This window comes from Pyxicephalus adspersus, chromosome 5 (genome assembly GCF_032062135.1).
Source record: "Pyxicephalus adspersus chromosome 5, UCB_Pads_2.0, whole genome shotgun sequence".
Lineage (NCBI taxonomy): Eukaryota > Metazoa > Chordata > Amphibia > Anura > Pyxicephalidae > Pyxicephalus > Pyxicephalus adspersus.
The window spans coordinates 102,983,296-103,009,581 of NC_092862.1; the positions used below are offsets into that span (position 1 = coordinate 102,983,296).

The 26,286-nt window shown below is 36.1% G+C and overlaps 1 protein-coding gene across 1 annotated transcript in view; it reads left to right on the plus strand.

Moving 5' to 3' along the window:
- CPNE4 (copine 4) overlaps positions 1–26,286 on the plus strand; it is a 214,579-nt gene that overhangs the window by 146,987 nt on the left and 41,306 nt on the right. The window contains exon 8 of the mRNA XM_072412320.1: positions 22,261–22,359. Coding sequence (XP_072268421.1) covers positions 22,261–22,359 — 99 coding nt within the window. The remainder of the gene's footprint in view (positions 1–22,260; positions 22,360–26,286) is intronic.

A 26,286-nucleotide genomic window follows, 5' to 3' on the forward strand; every position in this document is an offset into this window, starting at 1 on the left:
TCTGTTCTAAAGAAAAGGCTGTTAGTTTACGATGTCCTTTTCAGATAGATCTGAATATAAGGGGCAGCACCTGGTGATATTTTAGTATTGAATTGAGAAAAAGTTGCATGCCACTAGAACAGGTGTGTCCAACGTCAGTCCTTTAAGCTCACATACAGGTGAGAATTTCTTACTTTTTATAAACCATACCCTACTCTTGTAAACACATTGTATACCATTGTTAGATAAATACTAAAATTGTGTGTGGATCCCGGCTTTCAAGGACTGAAATTGGACACTGCTCCTTTTTCACTTGTATTTGTTATTTTAATTTTGGTTACAAAACTGGAGTTAAAAGTCATGGTAGAGGTTTGATTTTTGCCATAGTCTTTTCTTAGCAACTCCGTGACTGTTATCCTAATCTGTAATTTAGTTTCACTAACATGGATCTGCAGTAAATTCCGCTTAAATTGCTGCCTGTTTTTGAGTTTTCATATTTAAATATCTTTTGCGTACAGTTTTTGTAATGCTCTGCAAATATTAAATTATTTGATTTCTGAAGGCATCCATTACAGTCTCTGTGTAATTGTCTGTGTCACCTGGAGACAATACCTGTTTCAAGTGCTCTCTCTATCTATCTAGATTGGTAAAGTAACACTCAGCATTGATCATGAGATGAGCAAAGATATTTCAGACACCTGTATTTCAACTCAAAACTAGACTTTTCAATGTCAATTACAGCCTTGCGTTTTGACTTTTTTGTCTTTTACAAATAAATTGCAAAGCCCCTGAACATAATGTTGTCAACAAATTTGCTGGGAATATCTATAGGATCTGTGCAGACACTGAAAAAAAAAAAAGTTAAAAGAAAAAAAAGCATGTCATATTTTCAAATATGAATGTTAAAATATAGGCACGCATGGCTGTTTTTATAAATGCTAGCTATTGCCAGCTGTCAAATTTTATGTCGCTTGCAAAGCACCTGGACATTGTATTTGAAGCATTTTGAAATATTGTCACCACAATTCCTGTGAATGTCTGGGGGTCCCATGGGTCCATGTTCCAAAAGAAAAAAAATGTAGAAAAAATGTATTGCCATTTTTTTTAAAGGGGCATCCAGATAACAACAATTTTTGCTCCTAGGACTTTAATGAGTGATTCAGTCAGACAGTCAGTGAGTGAAGTGTTAAAAGCAGTTAGAGTCACATGTAAACCATAGTATTCCATGTAGGAGTGTTACTATGTGGCAGAAAGCTGGTGATGTGGGATGGACCTTCATTGGATCTCATCTTTGGGTATGGCTCAACCCTGCACCAGCAAATATTAGGTATAAAAATACAGAGATGTTTCTACTGTGTTGTGTAGTTATTTCTAGGCCCGATTTACGACTTTATGGGAATGTGGAAGCGATAATATGTACCCCTGCATTAATTTTCCAAAGTAAATGGATATCTGGTTATCTGGTTTACACCTTAATAAAGGGGGGGTTCTAAATTCCAACAAGTTCCCCATTCACAGACTCCCACAACATTGGGGTTATGTGTGGGGATGGCGCACTTCCTCCTAACAATAGTCCTTGTCTCCATTGTGGGTAGATATGGGTTTGGTTTTGCCAAAAGAAAGGGGCTATACACTTTTTGTGCCCCTTCTTCTTTGACATGCCAGCTTCCAAACGACCATTCGAGACTAGGAGGGCAGCTCCCAATTTCCTATTCATATATTTCCCATATAGTTGTAATATCTTTATCTTACATTTCTGTAACTCCCTACAGTGATACTATAAATGTTCTAATTTTTACATTGTTTTCCTTTTATACTACAACTTTCACATCCCATTGCATTTACAATAGGTTTTTGTGAAGTAGAATTGTGTCACATTTACAGAAATGTTTCTGATTGACTTATGACAACAACCTTTTGTAAATGCAAGCATTGTGATGCTAATGAGTGACATGGTAAATACAGCCTTTGGTTGCTATACAGGTGTGTTTTGTCCTCATACTATATTTTTTCACTTGAGTAAAGCTTCTATAGTTCCCCCATCTCCTGCAATTTCGATGACAATACTATGTTAAGTGGCTTTGCAATTAACATATAAAGTCAGCAGCTAGATATAGTGAACATTTAAAAAAACAATATATTACCCCTATACTTTGAATGTTAATGTTACATTTTGGCAAGATTGATTGCTTGGTTTGCTTGCTGGTTCCCCAAGCAGTTTTGGTGACAATATCATGTCCAAGGCTTTGCAATTAGCTTTAAAGTCAGCATTTTCAGTGTTTCAATGTGTGCACAAAAAACATGTTCTACATACAATGTATTTTACAAAACTTCTCTAAGGATCCATATTGTAACGCTGTCTGCAGATCAATCACATTTCTTGTTGAAAGAATTCTGAAAAAAATACAGTCCTAGCAGAACACAACAAAATTAGAGCAATCTTCAGCAATCTAGGTATACATTGCAAGCAGCTAGATCATTGCAGATTCACCTTTTATTTTAGCCTCACAGTACCTCTCCAGGAAATAGTTTTAGCACACTCCTTTGAGTGCTATTCCTTTAATATATGATCCTTACCTCCAGCACAGTGCCAGAATGTTTCATATGGTATATACAACAATAAATACTTTCTGGGGACCCCATTGCCTCTAATATAAAAGTTTTTATAGTTACAATAGTGACATGGTAAAGGTACATCTTTAAAAACTTGATAGATAGCAGATCTTTCTAGCCATTTCCATCTGCCTCCTGTTTTATCCTCTTTCTCCAGCTTCTTTTCATGCAGTTAGAAAATAATTTTCTTCTGTTATAGTACCAAAATAGTCATCAAGCAAACATGTGGACATGCAGCAAGAACATTATTCAAAGTGAACAGTTTTCTGTTTATATGACTTTTCATACTTTAAGCCATTTCTAGAAATTTTTCTTGCATTGCATATATTAAGGCAAAGTTAGAATCTCATTTTACAATTTCATTTTAATGTTTTCAGTATAACATTTTATAGGACCTAATAAAGAGCACAGATTGAACCTTGGCTTTTTTGGGAAGTTTATGATAACTGTTAATGAACTACCACAGGACATATACAGAAATAATTTGCAATCTTCTTCAAAACATTATCTAAATTCATACTTGTTTTTTGAAAGCAAGTTTATATCTCGCTAGACAAAATATAAACTTCTAGTTTTCAATATTGCAATAAAAACATGAAAGTTTCAATCTCTACCCAAAACCTATCGAAAAATCTGGCTGAAACTGGGTTTTTTTTCTTTTAAAATGAGGGTGCTCAGCTCCGGTCCCCCAGGGCACATACAAGCTGGATTTTTGTAAAAATAATTCTTTCTTTTTAAATAATTCAATACTTGATTCATTGCGATCTCTTAGAGAAATAATAGGAATCCATGAAAATCCTAGCCCTTAAAGAATGGAGTTGAAGGCCTCTGTTTTCACCACAAAAGTCAGAAAGTCCTGAAGGATGATTCCTATTTAAAAGCGTAAATAGCAATAATACTCTCTGATATAAATACATAAACTGCTTTGAAATAGGACTGGGGTTTTGAAATGGCTTTTCTAAATGATTGCTGTGAAATGCCTGTGTGCTGTAGATAATTTTGTAGCTGGTCCATAATTATCCATTCGCGACATTTACCTTTCACTATTTGACAATTCATCATTTCATATTCTAGTGTTGCTAGAATGACGACTGTTTAATTAACTGAATGAAGGTTCTAAACAACATCTGGAAAGGTTCCTACTTCCATTACTTTTCAGAAAGGCAGATGAAGACGAATGCAGCCGTGTGCATTAATTATAATATCATTAAAGCACTTATCCCTTGCAAGAAATCATCTTGATAGTATTATTCATTGGTGCTGATGTCTACTAAACTGACACTTTCTCTAAAATGAGTATAAAAGGACATCAACCTAAATTATAAGCTAGTTTATAAAAAACATAATGATTGATATTCACAAATGTGCTCCTTAAATAGTACTTATTTCTGTTAGTAATAATAATGACTACAATCATTTAGAATTTAAAATAAAAGATACATGCGACTTTATTATTATTAATAATGACTGAAATCATTTATAATTAAAAATAAAAGGTACATGTGACTATGAAATGTACAATGACATATGTGTATACCTAAAAATGAATATGTGTGGTTTTCACTAAAGGTAAACTCTGCTTATGTGTTTTTTTTAATGGAAATCTGATCTTTTCTGTCAACCAGCAGGAGTGTAGGTCAATTAATTCCTCTTAGTTAAAGGCTCATTATTAACTATTGTTGGCTTATCAAAATTGATTTATTCCCCACAAAATATTAAATACTTTAGATTAAAGTTGAATCCTTCAAGTTGAGCATTGGTGATTTTTACTCCCTACGACAAAATAGTATCACCTATTGCAACTTCACTGGTGTCAGTGTTGGTTACAGTAATACAAGTTAAAGCTATAGTTTGGTCCAGCTTTTCTCATCCCTTTAGCATAAGGGAAACCTTTAAATAACTTTCAAGTCTTGGGGAACCCCTGCCAGAAATTACTAAATCCACACCTCATAGTATGTCAGTGTGGTGGTCTATAAGAAAAATACTTCTTACATTGCTGGCCAGTGGGACGAATACTACCCTTACTGATAACCAAAAGGATCATTAGTGTCACTTAATTTGACTTTAAATTGCTTATTGTTCAAGGAACCCCAAGCATCCTCTGAAGGGACCCTACTGTTACACAGCACCCTGGTTGAGAAACATTGGTTTAGGCCATAATACTTAAAGAGGAACTAAACCCATTCGCAAAAAAAAAAAAAAATACACTTACCTTCAATCCCGCCAGACAGTCTGATTGCTCCGGGGGTGCCCTGCATCGGGTCCCGCGTCTTCCTGGCATTTATCCCGGAGCCAGCACTCTGGGCACTACCATCTTCCCTTCTTCTTCCTGTTCTTCTTCCTACGTCACCCAACCCTGGCGTGAGAACGGGTGACGTAAGATGAAAAAAAAATTGCCAATCTCACTGCGCATCCATATGTGAGATAGGCAAACCAAGGCGACCAAAAGCCTCCCGGGATGCCTGAGGTAGGTATCCCGGGAGGCTTTGCGCTCCCATTCATATGTATATGCAAATTGTATTTGTATAGGATTGTAAAAAACTGTTTGCTTTAGTATATTGTAACAAAACACCCAAACTATAATGGAAGAAATTGTCTTTTTAACAAACTTCTCCACTATTTTGTCAATACTGAAGCAGGAATGTCTTGATTTTTTTCTCCAGTTCTGTTAGTAATGATAATTAACCCAAGGAAGCAGACTTAATTTTTGCCTAGAACTGTGTAGCATACCAAGCAATTTTCCAAACTGCATAATGTAGTCAGGATACCGCGTTTTAATTAGATGAAAAATGGCATGCAGTCTTAGGTCAAAGTAATTAATCTAATTTAGAAAAAATGCAGTGTAGTGTAGATGAGTTGGTGCTTAAAGACCTCATTACACATTCCTTCTGAAACATACAATCCTGTGATATAGGAGGATACTGATATGCCACTAAATATGGTTTAATTCATACAGTTTTTATACAAAAAAGAGTGACAGTTTAAAAGCAACCCTAATCAAGAGATATTTAGGGTCTGCTTTTGCTGACATTATTAAAAAAAAAATCTTTTGACTGGCTGTCCCTGACTTATACTTTACGAGTCACTAACCTGACAGTGGCATGCAATTTAAAAAGTATGAGATGAAGTTGGAATTCTTGATCTACATACTTGTTTTGGGCCAGTGATTCAAAGTACATTAAAGAATTAGGTCAACAGGAAGGCCAGACAAGGAGCATTTGCAGAATAAGAAATTAGAAATGGTAGGCGTCATATTCTATGAATGGTAGGATTATCTACAGAATCGAAAAACTTATTTATGAATTGCCACCTAAAATCACTTTATTTGCTGATAAAATATTAAAGTATAACAAAAAAATCATACAGCTCGCAAAGAATCTCCTAATGCCACCTAAATGCATTTAAAATGCATTTGTTCACTTGCTCTCCAAAAGACCAAAACAGACAAAATCATTGTATTTTGGGAATAATATGTAAGCCTATCACCTGCACCGTGGGTCCTTCATTAGAGGTATGGTTTGTGTTGGTTGAACCTTTAATAAGCCTCCTCAGTGGAAACCCACACTTGCACATCTTGGAAAAAAAATATTTTTTGAAAATAAAACACCAGGACATGCTTACCAGTTAATTTATATCCTTGGAAGTAAGTCCACAGGTATTTTCGAACAAATTTCCATGAGTTCTGCAAAAATACTACAAGGGATCCCTATCAACAAGTTACCATCATCTCCCATTGGGTTGTCATAATTGATCATGGATTTACATCGCCGACTAATGTGAGGGATAATGGATTTACTTCTTGGGACATAAAATAAAGGTTTTTTTTTTTTAAGTCTGTAAGTACATCTTTGTGTTTTTATTTTTTAAACTACTTTTAATCCAGTAACTCTATTTTTTACTTTTATGCAACTTTTCTTTCATTTTACTGGTTCCAGCGTATGCACACCTGCTGTGATCAGTGTGTGCCTACCTTGCCTATTTTATTGTTATTTGTTTTACATTATGAGGAATATACCAGTACTTTGTGGAACATATAGAGATGCTTAGAACACTAAATATCCCCCAGGTGGGTAGGAATTTAAAAGAACTCACATTGGGGTATTCAAAACATTTTAAATGATTCTAAATATGCTAAAAAAAAGCTCTACCGAGCTCCATCCATATCAAAAATTATTACTTTGTTTGAACTGGCTCTAAAGAGAAAAGTAATAGTGATGCAAGGGTGTGCCTAGGTTCAAGACTTGCTAGGTGTAGTGAACATTCTTTGAAATTCTCATTTACAACCCAATTGGAGTCTAAAAAAGTCAAATCTTGCATATTGATTTATCCTGTTTTTAGGTCTAAAAGGAAAACTCTGTCAGATAAAAGATATCGGTAAACAGGTACATTTGCCCATCTCTATACCAATGCAAGAAAAAAATGCAGTTTGCCAGATTTTTTGTGTGCCTTATACAGCAGGATACAGCTTTATTATAGTACCTGTAATCTAGTAAATGTAAAAGTTGTATAGTACCTGTAATCTAGTAAATGTAAAAATAGATGTGGGGGTTTGTTGAGAGACCTTTGGTGGACATTGGAAGCTACATTCATTGATGGGCCTCCAGAAACCAGACATCTTACAATAGTAACTCTTACCCATACCCAAAATAGGTAATTTTAAATAGTGGCAGTACTCTTAACATCTTTATTGATTCTTTAAAAATAACCTTTATTTACATATCCTGAGTAATCCAAGGTCAGTAACATTATACAACAATGTAATCTCGCAGCAATCTTGAAAAACAACAAATGATGAATGGCAATGTTAGCATGATGCAATCCATCACACTACATGGCAGATCTCTGGCGTTGTGCTAACAGCTGAATGACAGATTTTCTGGACTCTGAGGAAACAGCAGAGATTACCTACACCATTAGCACAACGTTGGAGATCTGTCATTTAGCACTGTGGGTTAATGTTGCTCATCATGATTGACACTGGATTACATTGCTGGATGATGTGAGTGACCTTAAATTACTTCTAAGGATATAAATAAAGATGTGCTGTGTTTTTATTTATTGAAAGGACTATCGTAGCATACCAGTACTAAAGGAGACACCCCAAGAAAGCCCTCATCCATATTGGGGAAGAAGATGTGGAAAGGAGTCCTGCCCCCCCTTTTCAAAGCCACCCATACAGCATATCTGGAAAGGGTTCTTGTAACAGATCCCCGCATCTCTAGTGCATCTGTGCCTCCTTCTGGCTCAACCACCTTGTAGTCCCCTGCTGCCTGCACCATCTCTGCTTCTGGATCCAACTCTCTGAACACTTCCTGGTCCAGGTCATGTGATACTCGATTAGCCACTTCCTTACCTCAGAAGACTAGGGTCTTCCTCAGAGGCACACCATCAGCTGCAAGCCATATAAACAATACCTGAGGCTCTCCCATCACCAGCACTCCCTCTGCTGGTGGGTTTGGTGTCTGCAGCTCACATGACTTACACTCATCACATAACTTTTTAAGGAAGTGACCTGGCAACAGGAAGCTGCCTGGACAAAGGCGGTCCTTGTGGTTCCTGGTTTCTGACAACTCTTGTTTGCTGCCTGTCCTGACCTTTGGCTTGTTTCCTGAAAACTCCTGTTTGCTGCCTGTCCTAACCTTTGGCTTGTTTCCTGAAAACTCTTGTTTGCTGCTTGCCCTGACCTTTACAACTACTCTTTTGGATTTGGCTCTGGCACTACGTTTTTGGTTTCTGTTAGTTAGCAGTCACTTGCCTTGGCGGGCACGGGGGCCGCAACCTGGCAGTAGCTTGCCGCACAACAACCACACCTAGAGGCTCTGGAGAAGACCAGGGTACTGCTTAGACCCTGCGCCCCATGCACGTCTTCACCTCCTGGGTTGGTGACACAGTGGGTCCACCACTTTGCCCTGTGGAGTGGTGACAGTTCTGGTTTTACAATAAAAGAAAACCCCATACTGTTGTAACTGTTGTAAAAACAAAAGTGTAGGTTATATCTTAGAATTTAAACCAGACCTTTATTCAGGCATAGTTCTTCATACAGCAATTATAAGCCCCTATTTGCAATCCACAGAGTGTAGAAGTTTCTTGGATGGGTTTTCATAAAAACTGGAGGCCTGCTTTAAAGAGAGTATCATTTAAATATTTTTAGTGCACACGCCATAGAAAAATATTTATTGAAATAAAAGCGTAGTATATAATTATGATTTTTCAAAATAAGATTTGTTTCCCCGAAAGTAAATCAACATCAGTTAAGTTGACCTGAAATATAAATATACATCAGACATATTGAGCTTCTATATGACACGGATGATGTAATTGTGCTTGTAAACCTCAATCATATTATTGATAGTGTTTAATACCTGACATCACACAAGTTTTCTTGCACTATTTTGACCACTGTAGAATATAGGTTTGTCCTGGTCCAATCTATCAGAGTGAGTCGGGCCCAGTGAACAAGTAGGATTTGACCTGAACTCGAAGCAGGCTTGAACGCACACCTTACCCTTAGTATGTAATTTAAATTATTTGCTAATATAACAGTTAATTGAGTAACTGTATTAATAGAACACAATTACCATTTTATAACTCTGTAGTAGTTGTATACAGAGGAATATATAAGGGCATATAGCTCCTATACACAAGAGGGCATGAAAACTTTTCTTTAGGTTCAGTTTTTGCAAATGTAAAATTTGAAATTCAATCTTCAGTGTAATCGTGTATACAGGTTATATATTCAAAGATTTATTAATATAGGACTTGCCAATAGTTCTTTTTTAAGAAGAAGAATTTTTTTCTGATAATATATAAAAAATTAGGTAAAGGTTGTCTTTTTTTATTTGTTAATATTATCCAGAAACATCTTGCATAACTGTCCAGATCAATCAGATGGGGTTACGATCGCATATAAATCTTTCTTGGTTTGTCTGGAAAGAATATGCCAAGCTGTATAATAAATTCTCTTTCCACTTTAAAGGAAATGTATCCCCCCAACCATTACAAGCCTAGCAAAATATTCCTAACAGTTTATCATAATTATAAGTGTAACCAATGCTCTTTCTAGAAAATGCCTGAAATATTTATTATAATTGGGATTTGCTATTTTGGCGCTGTTAATAAGAAGCAATAAATCCGTTTCTGAAATGTCGTTTTATAAAAACCCAATCTAATATCATGAACAACAGGAAATCCTTCCAAAAATCTTAACAGCAAAAAGCTTAACAACAACATTAGTGAGCAGTTCTGTCCAGTTATGGAGGTAATTATTTGAAAAATAGTACACATATTTATATGGCAGAAAGTTTTCAGAGATTCATAAACCGTCCCTAAAAAATACTGAAACCCCTACACCCTCATTTTGGTCCACTTCTTATATGGGCCCCTTAAATATTCCCAAATGCATTCACTGCATTTAACTGACCAGAATATTTTGTTTTGTATAATCAGAGGAAACTATGGTACCCAATGCTTTTAAATATTGGATCATCCATATACAACAATTTTGTGACCTAGTTTAGTAATGTGGATTTGAATATTTTACCCATAGTTTGTATAATACATTTGAAATCCATCTTCAGTGGTTTACCAATTCTGCACATTTGCTAGGCTTAAGTAAAGGTATTGGACGTACTTTATAAAAACACTGGTTCAGGATTTCTTCAGTTTCCTCAGTGAGGCAGCACTGCTTTCTATTTTATTGTATGCAAGTGCAGGGAGCCGTGGTGACATACCCATATTACTTTGGCCCTGATTTAATAAATTTCTCCAAGACTGGAGAAGATAGACTATCATAGGAGAACCTGGGAGACCAATTAAACTTGGAATGGATTTCTTAAAAATGATTTGCTATTAGTTGGCAAATTATTCAATCCTGGACTATAGCCATTCCAGGTTAGCTGGATCATCCACGTTCACCCACGATGGTCTATTTTCTCCAGTCTTGGAGAGCTTTATTAAAGCAGGCCCATTATGTCTGGGTTGTCAATTATACTTGAAGACTGGAGATATTATTTGTTACACTTGCCCAGAGTGAGCTTTAGGTTGTTTGGGCTATTTACTGTACATTATCCAGAAAAAAAAATAATTACAGTTTTGGCTGGTCTTCAAACAGACTACCCTAAGAATGTATTAGGCACACAGATGTGCAAGAATTTGAAGTTCCAAGGTAGCAACCCCTCAACAACAGCCTGCTGACGGTGTAGCTGAATATACATCTGTACATCCATCTCTTATGATATATTTGTTTTGCATGTGTTATACGAGCAGGGAGTTTATAAACCACACACTTTTGGTGCAATCCTACGCTTTTTCTTCTGAGATTGTAGGTTTTTTAGCTGTCACTGGTTCCTCCAATTCAAATAAAATGAAGGGCAGGTAAAGCATTTTGGTGTTACATCTATTTGTATAGTCTGTCATTAAAAAAAATAAAAAATAATAAAATAAAAAAACATGTAAAAGCAAATACCCAATATAAATATATATATATATGCTTTGTATGCTGACAAGAATAAATTAATATTTGGTGTTTACATATCATTATCCATGTGAATCCCTAGCTGTTTACCAATCTCTTAAGATATATATTAGTAAGCTAGGAAGTGACAGCAGGTACCCTGTTTCCCCGATGATAAGACACTGTCTTATTTTTTTTTGAAGGCCAAAATATGCTCTAGGGCTTATTTTCAGGGGGATGAAAAGGGGGGGCTGTCTTATTTGATGGCCCTGCCTTATCATCGGGGAAACACGGTATGTCTATGTTTGTTCTCAATTCAAGATCATACTGGATATAGAAAAAGTTGTACAGGCAACATATGCATGGCCAAAAGAACCTCTCCAAACAAATGGGTTTACCTATGGTTCAGTTTGCCACTCTCAGGCACACAACGGCAGTTTTCCACGTGCCCATGAAAGGCTAATACAGTTTTGCACCATAAGTATGGAAGTGGCTTTAGTATCCCAGACTGTACAGAAAACATGTTTTGCCTTTTTTCATCTTTACATAAGGGGGCTGATTGGATTTGTAGTTTACACAACAAATATAAGCTTGACTTTGCTTTCTGTTCAGCTCAAGTAACAAATTGTATTTTTGGCAAGATCAACAAGATGTTTCTGTTTTAGTTATGTATATAGCCTATAGAAAAAAAAACTAATGCAGCCACTATATCCAGAGATGAAGCTGCAAAATATTAAATTTTTGTTTTTTTGGTTTAGTTACCGTTTACTTGTTATTAGGATTTACCTGCATTTGGTGCATTTATAGACATTTATATATTTCTCATTCTAAAATAATAGCAGATAATCAGACACTAGTATATTAAGTTCTTGAGGTTCTTGAGGATAATAATTTTGTTGCTGCTTTGTGTGTAATTTACAAGTTTAGTATTGCCAGGTAGAACTACCCCCCACCTAAAAAAATGTTATTGATCTTGTTATTTATGTTTAATTATAAACCATCAGTCATGATACAGTATGTGTTTCATAGCCAGAAAACAACAGATATTAATTAGAAAAATGCTTGCTTACCAGAGCATATCATTACACAATAATGACCTTTTAATTGCTTGTTGGACACATATTAAATACATTCAGTTAGCAGCATGTTTGCTGATTAAATACCTCTTCTACATGGCAAACACCTCCCTAAAACTGTAGTGGCACTTCTATCCACCATGACTACAGCAGATCACCAGAATAAAGATGCCTGCTATTACATTTTCTATTATTTGGTATTAATTAGTGAGAGGTGCAAGAGCAGCCTTTAGCAAAGGCCATTAGCACCTATTACATAGGTGGCTACTGCTGTCTCCAACAAAAATGCAGAAAGGCAATTAATTATGAGTGGGCTGGATCCAGCTAAACTGAGCTGTTAAATCTCAGTTTTCAAATCTCGTGCCAGTTTTAGCCATTTTTAGTTTCTTCTGATCATAAGTGGGGTCTTCTATGTCTTTGCTTATTGTCCTATTGGTATAGCATTAGCAAAGGGCAGTAGCGTACTGAATTAGCAATCTACAAGCTAGAACTACAGCAAGCACTGGTCATGCATTTCAAATTGTCATATTCATTGTTGTTTTTTTTTTTAAAAACGTACAAATACTTTTTTAACCTCAAAAACAAATCTCATAGTTACAAAAGCTTTTGATACATCTTTTGGTCACCCAGTTATAATCGGCTACCTACAGTATTCAGAAAGTTCAGCACAAACCCCATCTGTTGTACCATTGTCATGGGACAGGTTCTATTTATAAAACAGGGAATCACACATTCGCTTTAACATTCCTTTGTGGGAATTTTTCAGTTCCATATTCAATAGCAGTAACTGATTCCCACTAAGAAATGTTTGAAGGAATGTAAGAATCCCTGCTTTATAAATAGAGCCTTTGATCTTTTAGAAATATAGCACTTTACTTTGACATCTGCATTACACTTGGGCAGCCTAAGTTCTCTAAGCACGTTGTATGAATCTCCCAAGACCATGATGTAAGATGTAACCATGCTTCAATTTGCTGATGCCCCAAAAAAGCTTCTTTTCATTGGCAATAAAGTTTATTAATTGTTCAGAATCGCAAAGTGTTTTTGTATATATTTGCTTTAAAGATTTTATTAATTTATTCAGATGTCAAAATATGGGCAATATTTTGGTAACAGGCAAAGTGTTCAGTCCTACATTTGATGTTTGCCCAGAAACAGATATTAGAGGCAGTATTTTTCCCCTTCTATCAGTTAATCTTATGTAAAATAAACAAAATTCTCCACAAAGAATTGGATGCACATATGTAGAAATGGAGGACTGTACAGTAGTGTTGGTGTTCGAATTTGGGTTGTCCTTGTATTCGACCCGAATATGGCTGTTCGAATTCAGGTAGACTCAACGTGAAAAACACAAGATTTGACTGAGCAAATTCGTGTGTAAAAAAAATGTGTTAAAAAAAAAAATTATGTTAAACTAATTCACTGAATGTGTGTGATTTGTGTAACTAACTTTTATTTTTTTACAGATATTTCCACAATGACAGGATGATTGCCACGGTTGCACAGCCGTAGGAATCCTCCTGTCAGTGTGGGATCCCCCGGCACTAGAGGTTAAATGAGGACAAGTCTCCCCATTCATCACCTCTAGTGCTCTGTGATTGGCTGAGGAAAGGTAAACCCTGATGACAGCTCAGGCGTCATCAGGATTTTCCTTTCCTCAGCCAATCTTCTAAATGAATGCGGCCACATTCATTCAGAACAGTGTGCGATCTGTGGCACTAGAGGTTAAATGGGGACATTTAACCATTTCCCTATTCAAAACCTCTAGTGCTCTCTGATTGGCTGAGGAAAGCTTTCCTCAGCCAATCAGGGAGCACTATCCCTATTCCTGGATGGGGTTTCTATATTCAGTAAGACAGGACTCCTGTGTTCTTGGATAAAGAAACTCTATCCAAGAACACATACAACTACTAAAGGGCTGCAAGAGCAATCAGGGGAGCGGAGCTGTCAGCTCTGCTCCCCTGATTGCTCTTGCACTTCTTCACAATCCCGAAAAATAACCTGAATTTTTCCACTATTGATATTATTTGGTGTTCGAATTCAGCATTCGATCACCCGAACAATATCCCTCTATTCGATCAAATAGCTGTCGAATCGAATAGGTAGATATTCAACCAACACTACTGTACAGCATTTGATTTTATGGAAGATGTAATTTAGAAATATCTATGTAGCAGACTGCTACCCAGCCAGGGAAGAAGAGTGGACAATAAATCCATATTCTATACTTCCATATTGTTTTACAATTAAGTATTTTGTTCAAGTTGCTACCTAACCATTTTCTGTTTCCTTCTATATTAATGTGCATGGGGAGGAAAGAAAGTGAAATTATCCAAAACTTCCTTCACTACCTTCAAGATATCATATCTTTTTATTTTTACAGAGGGATGGTACGCCAGTTTTGGTAACACAAATGTGACTTTAATATCCAAAAGGACTTAAAATATCTATCATTTTTTTCAGACTGCATCATCGCTTGAGTAATTCCCATTCACTTTCTATCCCTCTGTCACAGGGTATTACAGGGAAAGACGTTTTATCTGTGGATAGATTTTATTATGAGGATTTCTATCATTTTGTTTTTATTAAAAGCTAAGTGCCCAAAGATTAAAATACATACTACTATAGATTTGCAAAATGAAGAATATTTTCGTCTAGTGATAATGAGGTCTGGAAACATATGTCTTTCTACAAGATACAGTTAGTAGACCTTTTAAATGAAATACAAGCACTGAATAACCCCTCTTTTGTTTGACTCATTAAAGTTACTGTGACTTTGATCAATAGCAATTAAAATTCTGCCCTGTGTTCAGTCATCTCAGCTCTATTTAGAATTCTAATTCAAGGCAATTAGCAAGAGAAACTGTTAATCTCAGCTTTGCATGTCCTCTATGAATGTCTCAAGTGGTTAACTTTTGTGGTTATCAGATTTATTGAATTCTGGTCAATCTCTGGTATATCTAAATTTTCTAGAAGTTGATTTTTATGTAGAACTAAAGGCTCAAAGTCTAAAAATTTGAAAAATGTAAAAATGTACAGCAGTCTAGCTTGTTCTTGTCTTTTAATAGTAGGATGTATATCTTGCCTACTTTCCTATTTTTTATAATACAAATAATTTTCTTTACAAATTCTGTTTGATTTCTGAATGTAAATGATTTGCTTATCAATTGGGTTAATCAGCATATACTTTGTTTTTTTAGAGGCCTCAGAAGTAGATTTTGATACACACTTTCTTTTCCTGCTCATATATAAATGTACTTATGAAATAAACTTTCACAACACCCTTTAGATGCGGCTGCTTGTTTCTATCAAATAATCATTTTAAAGGTAACAAAAAGGCAAGGGATGCTTAAGATATGTTCTTTTATATTATACGTGGCACTGATTTTATTTCAAACTGGAAAAAGGTTTTCTCTACACAAGCTGCATAATCTTTAAGCAAACCTTTCAAAAGACTTCACTGTCTAAGCCTGGATGACTCTCAAATAAGGAAATCGTTTCAAAGCTTAGCATTCTGATTCTTATGAATTTATGTTCCTTTCAATGCCCAAAACACCTACAAGCTCTCAAGGTTGAGTTTCATTTATTCTGAAAAAATGGACCTTTCATTTGATTTTCATTGCACATGCCTAACCCTAAAAAAGATTTATAAATCTACTTAACAAAGACAGAATTGTATAATAATATCAATCATTGCCAGAAAACATACCAAAAAGGTAAACAATTCCCTTCTTTTTCACTTTTTAGAATGACCAATGATGCTTAGTAGCTCTGACTGATGGTCTACCAATAATTTATTGCCTATGACATTATGTTAGCTTGCAACCCTTGTACCAAATGTAAACTGCCTCCGTAAAGCTGTTCTCTGTTTTTCCTAATAAGAGAAAAGAAAATGATCTCTGGAGAATCTGTGATTTTATGTGTACAGGTGTGTAAGACTATCCAGATGGTTCTGATTAAAAATAGCCCTTTTCATGTTCATATAAAAAATTATTCATGCAAGAGGGAATGATTTGTACTTAGTACATGAGGATGAGCATATAATTCTGACTTAACCTTTTCAAGATCTGTGTTAAAAACACAGGAAATAATGTGCAGGTAGGATTTATGCCCTTCATACCTTGTTAACCAGCACATAATAGATCAGTTCAGCTTTCTGGGATGAACTGAAATGGGTCCCTATTGTACTCATAACAATTTTTTTATCCTGTCTTACTCTGGAGATGTCTGCTTGAAATTGATTGATTTTTGTAGAATACAGGAGTGATGGCTGCTTTTCCTCATTCATTGTGACTGCGTATAAATGATATATCCCTGTACAGCCTTATCACTTGAAAGTTTATGATAAATTACATAGGTGGCTACTGCTGTCCCCCAACGAAAATGCAGAAAGGCAATTAATCATGAGTGGGTTGGATCCAGCTAAACTGAGCTGTTAAGTTCAGTTTTCAAATCTCATGCCAGTTTTAGCCATTTTTAGTTTCTTCTGATCTTAGGTGGGGTCTTCTTTGTTTTTGCATATTGTCCTATGTTTATGTTTTAATAGTAAATCAGCATAAATTGTATAATCCCTGAACCTAGATATTTACCTAGGTGTAGTTCAGTAACAGTGACAGTACATTTTGTTGCTGTAAATTATTGCAATCAAAACATTACCTAACATGGGATTGTTGCCATTTGATTGAGGGTCATCATTAGTGAGTAAGATTCCATGTTATGAAGACCTTAAAAGAGTTAAGTAATCCAGTTTTCAAATTTTGGCCTGTCCTCTTGTGTTGTACAACCCTGTTTTATGAATCACAACAACCAATCATTTTATTATGTGTGAAATATTGCAAGTTTTAGGCAACATGGACCAACATACTTGTAGCTATTTTGGATTTTTTTTTGTCTTTTTCAGTTTACTATTTACTTCTTTAACATATTTTTAAATAAAATAGACAGCAGCTGTACCTTTATTTATGCAGCCAATTTTTATTGCTAGTGTCCTTCCTTCTGGACATGCCAGCTGTTATTGGGTGCATACCTCTTCTACCTCCTGGACTGAATAGAGGTCTGTGGATTGCATGGTGAAAGTTTATTGATACTATACATTTTTAGCTTTTTTCAGGACATACTGAATTTATTACTGATTGTGGATAAAATTAAAACCACTGTACTAGTGCTGGTTTGGGATGCAAGGGTAAAAATATATATAATTTTATGTAAAAAAAAAATTATTATTAACATGTTCAGGGGAGCAGCTGATATAAGTCAGTTAATTACATTTTCAGTAGTTATCCACTAGCAATAGGATAGTAAACAATGGATTAAACGTTTAGTTTGCTAGATAGTGTAGGAAATGACTTAAGACATCCCAGATAAGTTTAAATAGTTAGAATAAATATATATTAGGTTTAAAATAAAAAATAAATTGTTTCAAATTCAAAAAAGCTGTAGATTACACAGAACAAAGCTTAAAAAATTAATATGTTTAAGGTTAAATTTTCTAGGAAATATTAACCTGAATGTCCAAGGACGGTTGACAACAAATGATTTTCTATGCCTTTTAATGATGAAACCAATAAATAGCAAATACGAACAGTTTGCAAAACAAGTTTGAAATGCACTCCTGATAAACTTGATGTTGGGTATAATCAAATTGTGTACCTAAATCTATGTTTCCTGTGGTGAGTGCAGTGAAAAATGTCCAGATACAATCACAAAATGAAATTGCTAGACAACAGGAGGAAAGGATGGCAACTCTTGTGTCCCCATGATCTTTTAAATACCAGGAAGACTATTAAAAAGTTACTAGATCATACATGAGGGCATAAACCCCCACTTTCAAAAAGAATTTTCATTTAGCAGAATTTGTTTTTTTTATTGTAATTTTTCTATAGTACATAGAAGGTAGGATGCAGAGTACTCAAGCTAAAACAGTAGGTCTGAAATACTCGTCTATTTACTTTCAATGAGGAATTTACATCTTTAATATTATAGCAAAAATAGGTTTACATTTAAAAATCCGCAACCATTTAGAGCTTTATTGCAGAAGTTGACAGACAATGTCCTTCTCAATAAGCATTCTTACTTTCCTAAATACCCCATACAACCTGATTCCCCCTGTGATTGTCAGGACTGAATAATATAAGTGCATGGGAGTTACATCATCCCGCCCCAGACAGTCAAGATGGCTGCAGATCAGAATGAGGAAGAGAAGGACGCAGTTGGTGATACCTTGGAATATTCAATAACGCTGGAAAACAATTTTGAACAAATATTTTGTTGACTTGTATGCTGATTCTGAAAGTGGTTAGTTTTCTTCTATCACGTCAGGTTTTTTTCTACTGCTTATATTAATGTGATTACTATAGCGTGGATTTGTATAGGCTATTCATTTACACGCAAGACAGTGCGGTCAGAGGTTGTGCGCATCTCTATGTAGTGAATAAGGAAAATTTATTTTTCTACTTACACACATATTTCCTTTCTTTCAGATCATGTCTGGCTCTGCTGTTTCTCGTCATAAATTCCTAAACAACCCTGATTTTTTTTGTTATATCTGTGGCAGTTTTACCATTCCCAGTCAAGGGGCGAACATCAGCACATTTGTAAAGCAAGCCTATTTGGCATATTTAAAAAATGAACTTGGTGATCAAAATAGGTCTTCAGCCCCTCGTAAGGGGAACATATGATAAGATGCCATTTGGTATACCTATGGTCTGTCGAGAGCCAGGAGATCATTTCAGTGGCTGGTCCTTTTGTATAATGAAAACTTCAGGATATACCAGGAAAAATAAATGTAACATAGATTATCCTAGTCTACCATCAGCTATACACCCAGTGGCTCATTCAGATGAAATCCCAGTGCCGGTTTTGATTACACTACCCTCTCTTGAAGAACATGATTATGGTGATGAACTAGGTGACAACAATGATGAAGAGTTTAAAATTGAAGAGGACTCTGTTCGTAAGGAATTGGATCAGCATGAGTTGAGTGGTTTGGCACGTGGTTTGGGACTATTGAAAAAGACTTCAGAACTCCTAGCATCAGGACTGCATGAGAAAAACCTACTTGAAAAAGGAATGAAGGTATCATACTTTCGAACCAGGGAAATTGCATTTCTGCAGTACTTTAGAACTGACAGTGGCTTTGGGTATTGCCATAACATACCTGGTTTAATGGAGGAATTGGGAATTATATTTTATAACTCAATTGAATAGCGACTATTCATCAATAGCTCAAAGTGGAGCCTAAAATGTGTCCTCCTTCACAATGGCAATATATTTGGGTCAGTCCCAATTGGTCATTCAGTTTCTCTTTGTAAAAAATATGAAGACATAAAGAGAGTCATTGAGTTGTTGCAATATCACCAACACAATTATGTCATCTGTGTTGACCTTAAAATGGTATGCTTCCTTCTTGGTCAGCAACGTGGATACACCAAGTATCCCTGTTATCTGTGCATGTGGGACAGCAGAGCTCGTGAGAGGCATTGGGTGGAAAGGAATTGGCCTCCAAGATCTGCCCTAAAACCAGGTGATCCAAACATTCTACATGAGCCACCTGTTGATAGAAAGAATATTATATTCCTGCCACTGAACATGAAACTGGGTCTGATGAAGCAGTTCGTTAAAGCTTTGCCAACTGAAGGAGACTGGTTCAAGTACCTCATTTTGGCATTTCCTAGCCTGTCATTTGAAAAAATAAAGGCCAGTGTGTTTGATGGTACACAGATTCGGCAGCTCATCAAAGATGAACATTTCATCAGGACAATGTCAGAAGTCAAAAAGAATGCTTGGTTATCATTCAAAGCCATTGTCAAGGACTTTCTTGGAAACACACGAGATAAATTGTCAACAAATTTCCTTTCACTTGGCAAACGTTTTTGCTGTCTTCCGAGCACAAGTATATGTATCTCATCCTAATCAAGTGCTATTTAGGTTAGTTGCATGGCAATATTCAAATACTGAATCTCACCATCCTCTCCCACATTACACATATTTTGGACAAATTACAATACCTGTTAATGATGGTGTGGGTGGAAGCTTCCCTGAAAAAGAACACTAAAACAGAGTTAGTTTTTGAGAAATGGTAAACTTTTTTTAAAATCTTCAACATACAACCAAAATCACAACTCTACAAATACCATAAGTTGTAAGGGTCTCCAGGGTGAGATCAATCAAGGAGGAGACGTTTCCAATCAGTGAAAGACTTATTGTAGCAATGACAGCAGAGAGCAACTTTGGTATCAAGAAAGTGTTCTGACTTAAAAAGGAAATTTCTAACTAGTATATGGCCAAGATGACGTATAGTGGATAGTCCCAAATGGGTGGAGACATATAGCTTATGAACGTATCAGTAAGCAGTTTAGAGTCTTTCCCTGAAACAGTTAATGGAGTGGTAACATCAAATTTTATGAATTCCTGCACATGAATGGCAGTCTGCCATATTGGATCTTGCAATTGTCCAAAGAGGGAGTGATGGGCCTCAAAAGAACATAATGTAGGCCAACTGTTTCAGGATGCGGTAATATCTCTTCTAATCAGAAACTTGTACTTGTCATATGGCTCAAGTGTCATCAGGGTTTACCTTTTTTCAGCCAATCAGCACTAGAGGTTAATTGGCAGACTTGTCGTCATTTGCCCTCTAGTGTATGGGGGTCCCACGGCTGTGTTCTTGTCAGAGTGCAGCTGTGGGAATCTTCCTTTCATGGTGGGATAGTCTGTAATAAAAGTAAGTAAGTACAGTTACACCAATCACGTACATATAATAAAAATAAAACATTTTTCATGTTAAAATCTGGTCTCATTATTTAATAAGTATATTATTCCCTTTCAGGGAATATGTAAAGGGTAATATGTGCCCCTGTTCATTCCCAAGGGTGGATTAACAGACATCTGTGGAACCCCTTATTAAAGAAGGCTTCCAGATTCCAGAAGTCCTGCTAAAAATGCCTATGAGTGCCAGTAAAAGCCTCCATTGTTTTAAATGCAAATGCAGCAGGAATCGGTATGTTAAACATTTCATAAAGTGCCTGGTGTAGACTGGCACTGTGATATGCATTTGTTCTTATGGTGTAATTTGATTGTAAATCTGAAATATTATGGGATGTCTATCACATAATTTACCAGATGTCTGTGATGGTAAAAATATGATACAAACTAAGGGATTGTTTGGTGTAATTGTATTTATTTTACAATCTTTGCTGCAGGAATGTTAGCACATATTCAAATATGCATGCTTTGGCAAGCATGTACATGTACATTGTTTCATTTGTTGCTGCTTGTGCTAATACAAAATGTAATGACAGATACTTTTTTTTTTTCTATAGGGACACAGTATACAGGTATATTGTTGGAGCTCATTCTTTTGCATTGTAATTACCTGAGTGAGCTTTTGTAGTTCTTGTTACCTAGGTTTTTCGGAATTAATCTCATTTGTATATAGGGTGGCAAAAATGTGTGGCAACACAGGACAGATTGAAATACTTGTTTTGTATCTATAGTAACACTGGTTGTAAAACTATAACTAGGCAAAGTTAGGGACAACATGTCTACTTATTAAACACAGATGTCTCAATTGCAAAAAATAGATTACAGGTTGTACTTTCCACTCAGTAGATTGGGAGCTAAATAGTCAGCATGACCCATTAGGAGTAAACAAATACCATTCCTGAAACACAAAGTGTCTTGTGATTCTACCCACATACTTGATGATGAGAATCCATGCATTTTAACACATATGCAACATATTGTGTTTGACAACAAACCAACTGTTTCAAACTGTATGTTACATAATTATATATACACATGATTAGATAACACTCTACTCCTCAAAAACTTAACAGCTGCTGCAACCTGTGCCACCATTTATTTACTATAACTATATTTACTGTACATTGTTTGTCTGATCTTTTCTATGTACCTTTTAGATACCTTTACCTTTTTATACCTCTCCACAATAACAGACGTGAATCCTCATGGCATTTATATTGTCAGTCATTCCAAACAATGTGTAGAGTTCTCCTAGAGAAGAAATATATTTCCCCAGACTAATAGACTCTTGCTAACTACTTGAACTTATGCAGTTGAACAAGTATTGGATCATGCATGTATACTACTATGGGACCTTATGTCAATATTTTTTATTTTCAGTGTATAGTCTGGGACTGGGACTCTAATGGAAAACATGACTTTATTGGAGAGTTCACTACAACGTTCAAGGAGATGAGAGGTGCAATGGAAGGAAGGCAGGTAAGATAACCATATGTTACCATGTTGTTATTATAAGAGGGTGGGTATAATGTATTGGATGTTAGATGGATATTGAAACCTGTTAGTTTGTCAAAGAAATGTTTGAAATAATTTCTGTTAATGTTTGTTTACCATCATACAGGAGCTTTTAGTTGTCATTTAATCAATCATGTGTATTAGATTTGCCTTACATATCAATATATTAAATGCAGCTACACAAATATTCATTTTTAACTAAATATTTATAAACCCCAGTTATCATTATTTTCACTTGACCACTTCATATTACAGATTAACTCAAACCAATGAATATTTCAGGTTCAGGAGATATAAGTGACAAATGTACCAGAGACAGTTTAATGCCTTTTTTTTTAATAAGGCAAAGAGGATAGGTTCTTCAACTGCCTGGGCCTAGGAGTTAAGGGATAAACAGCTGTATAGCCTTTTTTGGTTTGGGATAGTGCAAGGAAATATAAAAACATCTGACACCTAAAACTTAAAAATATATTTTTCATTGAATTGCAAGTCAGCACAACCAGTAGCATAACTAGAAATCAGTGGGCACCAGGCAAAGCTTTGAATCCTTCCGCTAAGGTCCTAACAAGCTCTATCATGAGACAAATGACAAGTTTAGATAGGACAGCCTGACACAGGTCCTTTGGTAGAGGGATGATCAGAGGTCTACTGTTATCCATGCATTGTACATAGAATGAGTACTGCCCTCTTTCCTCCTCCTCTACTGCTGGGTTGCTGGCCACTAGCTTTGTCTTCTGGTCCAGTCAAAGAACATGTCTCCTAACCTCGGCAATGACTCCAAAAAACAATAACCAGCAAAGGGATGACAGATTACCCATTAGGTGTCTTTTTCTGTGTGTGTAGCCCCCCATTTCCCACAGTGATCCCCACAGTAGAGTAATCATCTGAGCACAACTTCACTTTATTCAGTAATCTAAGTGAAGATTTTGTGCTCCCTAAGTAAATCAAAATCAATGTGTGATGTTACAGATAACAATGACAATCTGGCAATGTGGTTTAGCGTAAGCAGTACGTACATGGTGTACTGAAGGTAGAGAGAGTCTCTCTTGAGGTTAAAGGAACAGCTGGCTTAGAATTTCCCTGATACATGTTTGTCATGTCTGTCTGCTACCTCAGTCAGAAAATCCATTACACAAGACCGATAATTGAGCTTTGGGGCAAAAGGGGAAATTGGCAGCTGTGATTTGTGAAGAAGTAATGTAGGACAAAATGTCCTTTTTGAAAACTAATTGACTTTCAGCATGCCAGGTGTAGCAAGGGAATCCCAGACAGTAAAGCACATACTGAATCACTAATCTGAATCACTAACCTTTTTATTATGAAGAAAGTCATTATTCATTATTATATGATGTTAATCATATGATATTGGCCTAAAATATGTTATTTATTATTATTATTATTATCATTATTATTAATAATATTATTTTTATTATTATTATTATTATTATTATTAATAATAAATATGTAATTTATTAAAGACTTCTGAGACTGTGAATAGCATAACATAAATCTTAAGATTTGCATATTTAATTTTTTTTTAACTATAAAAGCAATGGGTTTATGTATAAAAAATAGGATAGCTGATGTCAGCAAAACCTAATTCAATATACTAGGTAATTTATTCTTTGCAGGTGGTAATCCAGTTTGCTACATTTACAGCCTAAACAGAATTGTAAATCAACCCCAATGCAATTATTTCCCCAGTGGAGCAAATGATCCAGCAATTACCTGTTCTCAAATATGTAACAGTAATCAACATATTATTGCAGCATGTTAACTTAAGATCTTTTTCATTGACCCATCAAAGGCAGAAATCACAGTGCAATGATTCATGGGAATCTTGTTTACCTACGCTCAACCCACACATGCACAAATATAATGCAGGTATAATCCTGTAACCAGTATGACTGTATTTGGAGGATGGTTTGAGCGCTCATGTGCCCTTTATCAGCACTTTCAGCAGTGGACAAGGAATGGCATAGACATACTAACTGGTCTGTAGCTATACAGCCCCATGTCTAGTGAGCTTTGATGCACTGGGTCTGATTTAAAAAGCACTGGGTCTGATTTTAAAGCTCTCCAAGGCTGGAGAGGATACACTTTCATCAGTGAAGCTGGGTGGTCGAGCAAACCTGGAATAAATCTGGTTCAGGATTCAAAACATTTGCTAGCAACTAGAAAATCTATTCCAGGTTTGCCGTATCACCCAGCTTCACTGACGAAAATGTTTCCTGTCTTAGAGAGCTTTAATAAATCAGTCCCATTTTGTATTCTGATACAATGTTGGGTATTTCAGCAATTTGTGCTACTGCAGCCTTTGTAGGATCAGACCAGACTGCTAACCTTCCCCTTACTCCCACTTGCATCATTGAGCGTTGGGGACCAATTATTCTTTTGCTGGTTCACCAGTTGTCCTGCCTTGGTCCAGGTTTGTTAGAAGCCATTGCCATATCAGCAATAGTCCATAAGACCTGCTGTTTGAATGCTCTAATCCAGTCATCAAACTATCACAATTTGTCTTTTGTCAAACTTGCACAGATTTTTTTTTGCCCATTTTTCTTGTTTCCTACGCAATATTTTCCGGACTGGTCACCTACTACCTAATATATCCCACCTTATGACAGGGGCTAATGTTTTAATGGTTTTAATGTTGTAGATGTTTGGTGAAAGTCTGCTTTAGTAAAAGGGGAAAATTAAATAGGCATGAGGGGAATACAAAAAATAAATAAAAGTCAAATAAGTACCAAAGGGAAATAACATGGTATAAACACTTAAGCATCGATAGGCAGTTTTGAGTTGGAAGAGTTGAGAAGAACCATCTTAATGGTCCAGTTATTACAAATATGCCAGATCAGGAGCAATACTGTCAAATTAGTAGTCCTGATGAATTTGACTGTTTCATATTTACAAGGTGAAAAACAAAGAGATTAAAAATTTATAGGAGGAGCTAAATATCCAATTCAAAAACCCCAAGTATCATTAAACTTTGACATAGTAAAAGGGGGTGCTGAGAAGTTCCTGGCTTTGCCCAAAAAGAAGAGAGCCAGAGTTATGAAATAACACATTTATTCAACATATTCCCCCCTGAGACTGATGCACTTGGTACAGCGTAGTTGCAGCTTTTCCAGACCGTTTAAATAAAAGTCCTTTGGTTGGGCCACAAACCAGCTCTCAGCAGCATCTTTGACCTCGGAAATGTCCTCAAAATGTTGCCCATTCAGGTGTTTCCTCAAATTCGGGAACAGGTAATAGTCTGAAGGTGCCAGGTCAGGTGAGTAGGGAGAATGGTGGACCAATTGGAAACCCAGGGTGTTCAATTTGGCAGCCACAACGTTGGACATGTGCGCAGGTGCTTTGTCCTGCAAAAAAGGATCCTTTTGGTCAACTTTCCACGCCTCCTTCAGCTGGTCCAGGAGGTTAGCATAATACTGTCCAGTGATACTAGAGCCCTAAAAGTAGGTAGTCCATCAACAGAATACTGTCTTTGTCTCAGAAAACGGATGCCATTACTTTTTTGGCTGATTTCTAGGTTTGGAACTTCTGGCTGTGGGGACGTGCTGTGGCGCCATTCCTTTGACTGTTCCTTGGTTTCAGGATCATAGATGTGGAGCCAGGTTTCATCCTCGGTCACTAACCTAGCCAAAAAGTCTTGTGCAGCTTCAAAATAGACCAAAACGGCTTTAAATGCTTCAACTCGTTCCTTCTTCTGATCACTGTTCAAACATTTCGGCACCCACTTTGCTGAAAGCTTGCGAATGTCTAGGATAGTGGTGATAACAAACCCAACACGGTTCCATGTGATGTCAAGTATCTGGGATATCTTTTTTGCAGATATTCGCCGGTCCTGAATAATCAGCTCATGGACAGCATTGCAGGTTGCCGGGACAGTTG